Source organism: Helicoverpa armigera, chromosome 17 (assembly GCF_030705265.1).
Source record: "Helicoverpa armigera isolate CAAS_96S chromosome 17, ASM3070526v1, whole genome shotgun sequence".
NCBI classification, from domain to species: domain Eukaryota; kingdom Metazoa; phylum Arthropoda; class Insecta; order Lepidoptera; family Noctuidae; genus Helicoverpa; species Helicoverpa armigera.
In genome coordinates this window covers 11,568,432-11,579,494 of record NC_087136.1, presented here as the reverse complement: position 1 = coordinate 11,579,494, position 11,063 = coordinate 11,568,432, and the positions used below count along the sequence as shown (strand labels likewise).

The 11,063-nt window shown below is 46.5% G+C and overlaps 1 protein-coding gene across 2 annotated transcripts; it reads right to left on the bottom strand.

The window, feature by feature from the left end:
- Nucleotides 1–218: 218 nt before the first annotated feature.
- Nucleotides 219–10,533, bottom strand: LOC110383454 (counting factor associated protein D). 2 transcript variants are annotated; one of them, XM_049846416.2, is made up of 15 exons: nucleotides 10,346–10,533; nucleotides 5,851–5,991; nucleotides 5,474–5,554; nucleotides 4,388–4,480; nucleotides 3,892–4,308; nucleotides 3,346–3,800; nucleotides 2,827–3,107; nucleotides 2,645–2,760; nucleotides 2,441–2,549; nucleotides 1,317–1,621; nucleotides 1,123–1,246; nucleotides 947–1,052; nucleotides 763–852; nucleotides 593–690; nucleotides 219–491 (listed from the first exon to the last, which is right to left on the bottom strand). In XM_049846416.2, exons 1-15 carry the CDS (start codon nucleotides 10,383–10,385, stop codon nucleotides 263–265), a joined length of 2,685 nt encoding a protein of 894 aa, XP_049702373.2. In that variant the 5' UTR covers nucleotides 10,386–10,533; the 3' UTR covers nucleotides 219–262. The 2 variants fall into 2 exon arrangements, with proteins under 2 accessions (XP_049702373.2, XP_063894923.1); XM_064038853.1 differs by lacking the exon at nucleotides 10,346–10,533 and adding an exon at nucleotides 6,243–6,484.
- Between the last annotated feature and the right edge of the window lie 530 nt (nucleotides 10,534–11,063).

Below are 11,063 nucleotides of genomic sequence, written 5' to 3'. Positions count from 1 at the left end.
AAAACACTCAAACTTTCCTCGAATATACAGCGTCTGGAATATCATTTAAAAAAATCATATATATGTATGCCGTCTTTGTGGCTTCGTTATAAAAGGTTCAGTATGGCTGCATAGCGCACTTTATAGGCACTTTGCAGGTACCATTAGGGCAACATTATTTTTTACTTCTAGTCAATGTAGTTTTAAAGGTGGTTGCAACGGTGGAATGAAACGTCGAGTAATGTAACAACTATGTTTAATGACTTAGAAGAGCAGGGGTCGGTCAGGCGGCGGCGGGCGCGGCTTGCGGCACGCGCAGCACGTCGGGCGCGCGCAGGCGCGGCAGCGAGGGCCGGCGCAGCAGCCCGCACGTGTCCGTGGGCGCGCGCATGCGCACGTAGCCCTCCTCGCCCCACGCCGTGCTCCACGAGTTCTTCACGATGAAGTACGTCTCGCCGCGGTGCACCGTCCAGCCCACCGCCAGCACCGCGTGGTTGCTGCTCGTGCGCTTGCTGCAACGACAACTCACTTTATACCCATGTTTCATACACCGTCATTAATATCTTAAGACTTTTTCAATTTTCAAAAATGCTTTCCGAGCTTGGATACTAACCAGCGTTTGTCATGGTAGTAACCTTTCTTGTAAGTCGCGAAGGATGTTGTTTCGCCGTCAATGAGAACGACAGTGGGTCCGTACTTTCTAATGGCCACCTGTCAAAGAGAAAGGGTTTTAGTAAGCGTTACATAACCACACCCACAAACACACACACGACAAATACGTACCTTTAGCGCCAGGATGTTGTGTTGGGTGACGTTGAGATGGCCGCTGATGCGCGTGACGGGCGGCACGCTGTCGGCGCGGCACGTCTGCTCCTGCCGCACGCAAACATACGTAATATGAAATGATAATATTATTTTACGTTAACGTATTTTTTGTTTTTTTTTTTTGTCTGAAGGGCATACGTACTTGTGCTTTGTATGGTGTGTACTCATCGAGAGCAGGCAGGCCGATGTCTTTTATGTAATCGTAGGCCGCGCTAGGCCACGTTCCCTTGCAGCCGTGACCGCCGTACCTGCAACACGACACAGCATGAGCAGCAGTCGAGCGCGGCAGGCGAGCTCGGCAGCGGGCGGGATACTGACGGGCCGGCGCAGTCGACGAGCGCCTGCTCACTGAGCGGCACGAGGCGGCCGGTCTCCACGAACAGCGCGCCCTCCACGGCGCCCACGGTGGCGTGCGCCCAGCACGACATGCACAGCCCCTGATCTGCAAGCACAAGGCGTGAGCGCGGGCCGGCCACGAGGCGGGCGCGGGCGCGGGCGCGGGGCACACTCACTGCGCACGTGCGTGACGGCGCCGCGCTGGCGCCAGTCGAACTTGCGCGGCAGGCGACCGCGCAGCGCCTCGAGCTCGGCGCGCTCGTGCGGGAAGCGCTCGCCGGGCTCGCGCGGCTCGTCCTGCACGCCCAGCAGCACGCGCCGCTCCGCCACCAGCCGGTCCGACACGAAGTTGGTCGCCAGCTCGAAGCCGGCGCCCTGCCTGTTGCCGGCGGCCATGTGCCTGTTGCTCTGCATCAGCAGGTTCTTCCGGACCGCCTCCTCCACGTCGTCGGCGTAAACGCGCTGGAACTTTCGCTTATACCTATGCGAGTGACCACGATTACGAAATTATTTAATAAGTTAATATTTTTAGAAAAGTGTAAGTTACTTAATATAATATTACTAGCTGTTGGCTTGCCCGCGAACTTCGTCTGCGTGGCCAATATAGAATTTTATATAGCCTATGGGATGTCACTATCACAAAGGATCACCAAAGTAAAGAAAGTTCTCGCGCACGTAGCCACAAAGATAGAAGGATGCACTCATAGATATCGTAACTCGTAACACGTGCTCTGAAATGCGACAGGGATTGACATATTAGTTGGTTGTCAAATCTAATGTCAAATATTATGATTGCGTTCAAATATTTAACTTAAGATTTATAATTTAATTTCTGACAAAACTTAAGATTTATCTTTCGATTTCTATATAGTATTATTAAAAAAATAATCGGACAGAGTAACAACTGAAGTTAGTTAAAATTGAGTTTCTCGAAGCCGACCACTATTTATAGTATTTATGTACTATGTATTTTGAGACTATGCAATTTTGTCGCGTTTGTTGAGTTTCAGAACGCGATATAAGATCCTCCAACCAAGCGAATTTGAACTTTATGCAGCGGTAATAATTTACAAATTGACTCTCCATTTTATTTAGAAAACGTTTGTATGGGAAATAAAAAATTTGCTGTTTTGAAGATTTTCCCGGCAATTATTAGAATTTTTCTCACCTTTTAAACCTTCCCTGGACCTCTACAAACATTTTAAAACCAAAATCAGCTCAATCGGCCCAGCCATTCTCGAGTTTTAGCGAGACTAACGAACAGCAATTCATTTTTATATATATAGAGATTAGCACTCACCGATCTAGCTCTGCGTCGTGTCGAGGGTCCCGTCGCAGCATGGTGAACTCTCTAAGCGGTTCCACGTTCTCCATCCGGTCGGTGATCTCCACTTGTTCACAAGCGTCGGCTGAAGTGATCATAGGTACAGGATCAGGATAACAATAATAATAAATATAATGTAATGGAGTGGGTCGAGTTGATAGCAAGCGGTCGGGCACACACCTATGTCGAGGCGGAACATGGAGCTGTCATGGTGCTGCAGCTGCACCTCGTCGAAGTAGTGCACGTAGCCGTCGCAGTCGGCGCCCAGCACCGAGCTGTCGACGCGCGTGGCGTACCTGCGGAGCACACGGGGTGAGCGGGCGGGGTGCGGGGCGCGGGGCGAGGGGCGAGGCGGCACTCACCACAGCGGCGTGGTGGTGTGGTTGTCGGCGGAGCGCGCGAGCAGCAGCTCGTGGCGGAAGGTGAGCGCCTCGCCGCGCGCGGCGCCGAGCTCGCCGGCGTGGCCCGACAGCGTGTACCGCCAGCGCTCGGCGCGCTGCGTGCCGCGCAGCACGTAGCCCGCGAACGAGAACGCGCTGAGGTCGGGCAGCGCGGGCAGCGCGCGCTCCGCCAGCGACACGCGCCGCGGCGTCGACACCACGCAGCGCCGCACGTCCGTCTCCTCTGTGCGGTCCACGCGGATCTGACACGCCGACGTTTTTATTTTGTTAATAGGAAATTTTATAATGTCATCTGGATACTTTCAAGCAATTTAGGAAAAAAATATCCTACCAAAAATATACACGAAAAAAAATGCAATCTTTTTAATGTATAAACCATTAATATCTCATAGAAGCCCAGCTCTCACGACTGTATATCTTTACATCATAATTAGAGTGAGTTGGCAATGATCTACTTATAACATAATATGTTGTGTGTACCTGCGCGCTCATAACGCGTCCGTCCCGCATCATCATGCGGTAGGTGGAGGTGGCGCCGCCGTGGAAGTCGATGCGCGAGGCGCCGCTGGCCGCGTCCCACCAGAGCGAGTAGGGCTCGGTGTAGTCGGCGCGCGGCACGGTGAGGCGCGCGCGCAGGAACAGCGGGCGCTCGAAGCGCGGCGGCGGCGGCGGCGCCTGCAGCTCGGCCTCGCTGGGCGCGGAGTAGCGGCGCTTGCAGCGCACGCGGCGCCGCTCGCGCACCACGCCCGCGCCGCCCGCCTCCGCCTCGGGCCGCAGCGCCGCCTCGCCCGCCGCGTCCGCATGGCCCGCCTGCACCTCCTCCTCCGTGTAGTCGGCCGTGCTGACCACGCCCGCCGGATCCGTCACGATCGGAGGGAGCATCGGGTCGGTAGGCTGTTGTGCACGGAACTGCTCCACCAGTAGCTGCGAGTTTTCTGAAGTTTAAAAATAAATATTGTGAAGCAACTCCTTTCATTTAAGGAACCTTGCAATAATTTAGTTATGAACAGCATAAAGGGTTTTTACCGACGGGCGGGAAGTTGGGAGCATTCCTGGCGAGGCGCTCGTCGGTGTCGGGGCGGCGGGGCGGCTGGCGCGGCGGTGGCGGCGGCGTGCTGGCGGGCGTCTCGGGCAGCGCGTACGGCGACGTCGGCGGAGTTGCCGGCGCGGGCGGGGCGGCGGGCGCGGGCTGCCCGGTGGGCGCCCAGTAGTTCACTGGTAAGAGGGCTGGCGCTGGCGCCGGTGCCGGGGTGTACTGAGATATAGAGTTTTGGCCTGGGATTGTGTTGTACACTGGAGCTTGGTTGTATCCTGGAAATAGGTTGAACTGTGTGGGCTGGTTCGATGGGGCGTTAAAAGCAGCGTCGGCGTAGGCAGGAGTCTGCGCGACGTTGTGCGCTGGTGCGGTGCGCGACACGTCGCCCGGTGCGCTCAGCGGGCACTCTGCAACAGGACAGAGGCGCGGGTGAGCGTGGGATGCGGGGTGGGTGGGGTGCGGGGTGCAGGGTGAGGGGACACTCACGGGCGGGGTCGGCGCGGGGCGCGGCGGCGGGCACGGGCACCGGCACGGGCACCACCAGCACCGACAGCGACGCGCGTCCGTTGCTGTCTCCTGCTGCAATCACAATTAAAGCACCTTATAGACATGTATAATATTATTAAGAGAAAGCAGTTGTTCCCTGAAGGCTTCGTAACCACTAAACCGATTTATAAAATTATTAAACGCGTCCGTCATCAGTTTTGAGTCGGCGAATTCGAGTGCGTCACCGATCGCCGATGTCACTGACGATGCACCCCGCCCCGCCGCCGCCGCCGCTGCTGTGTCAACACCTGCGGCCGAACCTTGCGTAGGAACATCGACCCCCAAACGCACCTACGCAGCAGTAGCAGCCACCAACATGCCGCTGTGACGCAAACAGAGCGGGCCAAAGCAAAAGGGGGTAAACAAACCCGTGGCACATCACAGCCACAGACAGGTCCTAAGAAGGACGCGTGCGACAAGGATGGCTTCATAAAGGTAGAAAGGAGAAAAAGAAGCCAACTTGTAGGAATAAGTGCGGAACTGCACAAACTGGACCCAACATCCTGCTGCGTCCTGCAGTACCTACGACGCAGTTGTACGTGTCCCGTCTACATCACACCATGACGGTGGAGCAGATCGTGGAGTACGTCCGATGCAAGACCAACTGGACCTTGAGAGTGGCGAAGTTGGAGTCGCGCCACAATACGAACTTCAATTCGTTCATGGTGCGAGTTCCAACTCATCACATCGAGACATTCCTCAAGGAAGAGTTTTGGCCGAAGGGTGGCGTATATCGGAGGTTCCGAGGATGGCTACGCGACACCTCGCAGCGTAACACGACGCCGACACTTCGTGTGCATTAGTTTTTAAGTTATCTATGTAATATAAGTATTAGTTTATGATTTAATGTTATAATATATTTATGTTCTCTATGGGCCTCAGATGCCTGACTTAAATGAATAAATTAATAAAAATAAAAAAATAAAACCGTTGGGAAGCTACACTATCTCCGAGTCAAAAGGTTGTATTTTTCTGGGTAGTAGTTCGGCGTGTCTCACACAGCATGCACACAGCGGTGGTACTCACGCAGCGGCACCTGCACGGGGACGGGCGGCGGGTACCACAGGCCCCCCGCGCCCGCCGCGCCTCCAGCGCCTTGCGTCCATTCTGCAACACAACATGGACAGATACAGCAGCCGCACACGTGCATAGTATTGAAGAAAGAAACACATTTATTGACACAAGACCCAATTAGTCTCCAGTTCAGCTTTTATGTCAGACAAAACAGGGCCAACGTGTCGAGGTGTTGCGGGTGTCAATCAGCTGGAAATAATTGCATGTTATTAATTAGTTCGCCGGACGGTCGGGAATATTAGATTTATTCAGGTTGTGGTGAAAGGTTTACACGTGAAGAAGCTGTTAGGTATGGATTGTGTAGCAAGTTTTAGTTAAGGCTGGGTAACCTGCGATGAGCTGTCGCCAGCGCTCGCCGCTGTCCTGCACCGAGCGCGCCGGCCGCGTCGCCTGCTCTCGCGCCGCGTGCTCGCGATCCGCGTGCTCGCTCGCCGGCCGCGTCTGCTCGCCTGTCGCCGCGTGCGCCGCTCCTGCACATTTGTATTTTCTCATATGATAGATGATAGAATGAAATATTTTTTTAATGGGGCTGCCATATTACCATACAACGCATACAACAAATGAGATTTCGACATTTGCATCGATGTAACAGAAAACTGGTTATACTTCTAAAATTTGTTTCATTAAAGTTGTTCATGGTAGGACAAAATGCTACACTTAAAAAAAAATCTTTTTTAAAAAAAGAAACATTCATTAAAAAAGCTGCTATTCTTAGGTGTACCTATCGGCCTAAAAGCCGGGAGCGAAATAAACTGAGCTGGATCCGCTAGTCGCAGTCTTCTAGGTCGCATTTTTGCAAATCGGTCCAGGCGTCTTTGTGTGTTAGATGAACAGACATAAAAAAATGATTTATCACTGCATAGTATAAAACAAAGTCGCTTTTTCTGTCCATTTGAACGCTTCAATCTTCAAAACTACGCAACCGATTTTCATGCGGTTTTTTCTAATAGACAGAGGGATTATAGAGGAAGTTTTATATGTATGATAAGTAACATACAATAAATAGTGGGAAAATAAATTATTATCCCGTGCGAAGCCGTGCGAAGCCGTGCGAAGAAGTGGTTCGATAGTTCATTATAGGTATAAGCTGTTGAGAGCATCCGTGCAAAATTCAAGGAGGTTGACATAAAATACGTAAATGTCCTCCTAGCCGATTATAGGATACCGCGGCTGTTATCATGGATATCAGCCAACTGCGCAGGACATAAGTATTATAGTGCACAAGCATTTGCGCAGACACAGGTGCACTCACATGCCTTCACTCTCATAAATAGAGAATCATTATCATAAATACGTCCTTAGATTGCCCGGATGCAAATCAGCAACTTGTATATCTATGATTTATTTCTTGAGGTTTTAACATTTTTTCTTGGTAATTTTAAATCTTGAACTCAGAACTCAGAACTCTCTCAGATGTTTTCGCCTTCAGTAGGCATGCGAGAACTCACAGTATTACCTGAGTAGAAGCACATACATTCATTAATATTAGATAAAATTTTTGAATGGCTTTAAGTATCTCAAAAATACTAATCTAGAAAAACGAATTCATGGTCAAGTTTGTAGAGAAAAGCATATCTACAATATATTTAAGTCAAAGTAAAATGTTTTTATATCAAATAGGCCTTTGCAGGCTCTTATGAAACGTCACACTAGTGGAAGGTTCCAAATAGTTGGTCTTATAGATCGAGAGCCAGCGACTGCCAGACCTTCGTTAGTTTATAAGTAAAGGCTGAAACTTTGTGTGTGCATCTGCCTTATAGTAGGTATAAACGATAAACTACGACGAAGTTTGACTGACGGTTGCTTTGAAAGATATTTAAAAATAACCTAACTAACCTAACCCAACTTATATCTTTTTAAGGTCACCGGCTCTTGGGCTATTATGGAGAAGAGCCGGCAAAAACTCCATGGACACTCTTAACAATAAATATTAAGATACCTACTTCCCATTTTACTTACGAATAGCAAAACTCACTTTGTATAATTTTGAAATTGAATAGCACTCGTGAGACCGATAGACACTTTTCACTATTTCATTTATATGGTTATGCCCTTTGCATATATTTTTTGCGATTTTATTATGCTCAGTATAAATGTTGTGTGGGTTAAATTATCATTTAACTAACCATGCTGTTGTTGATGTGTAACAGGTCACGCAGAAGGCGTATCGAGATGACCACCTTAAACAAAATGCGCCAATTACACGACTTCGCGGCACAGACAGGTATACAGCTAAATGTATCTCGCTTATATCTTAGAATCGCCAAATTGCAATAAATATTATAATGAAAAAAAAAAAAACAATTATAATTTAATACCTAATCTACAATGTAACTCTACTCTGCAATATTTTTACACGCTTTTTATTAGCTTCACCTGTATGTTTGTTATATGTTTGTAGGTTTGTTTGTAACCGACTTCTTTGGGCGCGATTTTGACTCACTTTAAACGGCCAGATTTCGTTCAAACTTTGTAGATTTATTGAGGACCGATGACAATATACTAATTTGATAAAATTATTCCATTTTTAACCGACTTCCCAAAAAGGAGGAGGTTCTCAATTCGGCCGGTATGTTTTTAGTTTTTTTCTATGTATGTACATCGATTACTCCGAGGTTTGTAGTCCGATTTACGTGATTCTTTTTTTGTTCGACTCGGAATAGCTGCCAGTTGGTCCCATAGTCATCAGGTCAGGATCTGATGATGGAAACCCTGAGAAATCGAGGGCAACCCTCGAAAGTTGTAGGCATACAAAGGGTAAAAACTTGACACTCAGGGCTACGCCTAAAAGCACTATTCAACTGTGAAGATTTGGAGCTGACCTGATGATGGAGACCAGAGAGGGTCACGGGAACTCGACAACTGAATATGTAAACTACCTCGTGTTTGGGCTTAAATTATTTGTATCGATGAGAACTTCCCACTTGTATGGATAGTGACAACTATTCGTATCACTGAAAAGCTTTAAATAAAAAACTTTTTCACAAAAAAATTAAGCCGACTTCCCAAAAAACTAAAAAGCAAAAAAAAAAACTAATTTTATGTGCATCGGCCTAGAAGTCGGTGGCAAAATTAACTTAGTAACATCCATTAGACACCGACTTCCGGCTTTTCAACTTTTCAATTTGCAAAATATGATTTTTGTTAATTTATATAATTTTCATCTGTAGTCGATAAGGTAAGGAAATTAATTAAAATTTTCTATAATTTTTCTCTACAGTCGATAAGGCAGGACTCGATGTTATTTTTTATTTCCAATAATTATCTTTAGCCGTTTTCTCTAATATTGTCAAATTTTTGTATACTAAAGAGAATTTTAATTTTACAAACAAATAATAGTTTTAAAACAAACTAAAAAGTAGAAAATAAATAATAGTTTAAAAAAAACTAAAAAACACGCTTTTTATAGAAAACCGAACTAAAAACTAGAAAATAAATTTTAATGAATTTAAATTAAGAAAATAGTGTTAAAAATTTCAATGAATAGATATAAATTAATAATAGTGTGAATACAAAAAAAAAAATATTTAAAAAAAGCGTGGGGTGCTTTTTAAGGTATTATCGAAATGAAAATCACTCTACTCATATCTGTCAATAAAATATTTATAACTATTGACACCACGCACCCCACGCTTTTTTTTTTAAATATTTTTTTTACAAACTATTATTTTGATATAACTTTTACCGTTTTCGAAAAAAAAACTCTGAATATTCTGAAGCCCACTCTAGATCGACGTGGTTTTTTAGAGTTTCGTAGTAAACTAGGAGCCCTTACAGTGTCTGCACTTAACCTCAGTCACCGATAGCACTCGACAGCAGATGTACCGATAACGTGCTAAAATAAAATAAATTGTGTATTTTTATTTGTATGGGGCGGTAAAGTGTTGACTGATTATTTATTCATTAAGCAATTATAATAATTACGATAATGAATTTTAAACTATGACTTTAAATATGGGTTATTAGTTTGCTATAACGGAACCCTAATAATTTTATATTTTAAAAATCTGTAATGTAGAACAAATATACTTTCTAGGAAATTTTGAACTTGATTGGTTTAAAACATAGTTCTTGCACAAAATAATTTCCTGAGCGTACCGTCCGTCAAATAAAATAAGAATCGAAAAAATCGGTTATCAAAACCCGACATACATAACCCGTTCAGTTTTTACGAATAAGTAACCCAATTTCCCGAGAGATGTTACGGTACTTTGCGCTACTTCGCGCTGTTCAGAGTTCTTCTGATTTGATGGGATCGGGATGTGATCGGTATAAACTATAATCAGAAACAACGGACATGCTCTTAGTCGGTCTTATAATATTTAATTTTTAACTAGCTGTTTTCCCGCGATTTCACGAATTTCGTGAATTCTTTCCATTTCCGAATCAAATATAGCCAATGCTACTCGGGGACAGTGCAGGTTCCAGACTCAAATCGGTTTAGTAATTTCAGAGCCTTTAGGATAGGTACACACAAACGAACAAAATTTTGTTCTAGAAGTAGGTATTTTTGTTTGTTTCTAATGAATAAACTCAGAAAAGCTGGGCCGAATTTGAAAATTCTTTCGTTGGAAAGCTACATTCGTCCCTACTAACATCTAATAGGATATATTTTATTCTAGCACGGACAGCAGTCCATAAGGGAGGCGGGTGAAACCGCGGGAAATGGCTAGTCTATAATACATACGCTTTCTTGACTAAGGTAAACAAAACAATACAAAAATTGTCCTACTTCCAAAAGCACAGAAAATGTATGATCAGGTCAGCTGTGCAGCCATCACGTTGAGTGTGTGCCGCCAGGGTCCGGTGGCGGCGGCGACTTACCGGCGGCGCACAGCAGCAGCGCCAGGCTCCAGCTGCGCATGCTCCCTCACTGTCACTCACTACACTCGGCACTGGGCACTGGGCACTGGGTGTCGGCACTGGTCGTGTGCGCGTGCGCGGCGCAGTGTGCGCGGGTCGGTAGTGTCGTGCGCCGCGCCGCCGGAGCCTGCGCGCCATCTTCACCTTCGCGCCGTGCCCCCCTCCCGCGCCCGTACCCCGCGCCCCCCTCCCGCACCCGCACCTTACTCACATAACGACTAGAGCACGTAGCTTGTATGTCGTGTATCTTTCTTCACGTCGTAATTTGGGTATGGGCCAGTATTTGAGGCTCTACAGCTTAAAGCATTCTATTTTATTTTAACTTATTTATGGCAAAAATGCAATATTTTTAGAGAGATTGATGTTTGAAAGATCCCTTTAAGTTATCTAGAACATAATAATGATAGATTTTATTCAGATCATAATAACAATACATATAAACTTAAAAAAGAATGATTTTTCTTCTGTTTTAAAGTGTGCGCGCGCGCGGCCTTGTGTAACGCGACTGAGCTGCCGAGGCGTCGCGCAAGCTCCACATTCTGATGTAATAGTTACGCGAGATCGATCAGCTTACTATTACTACGAACTTTACTTTGTCCGGCTCACTTCGTTTACATTCAGCTCTTAAGTAACCTTGCGTGCATGTACGTTATCAAGTATATTGTAAAAAAAAATCATT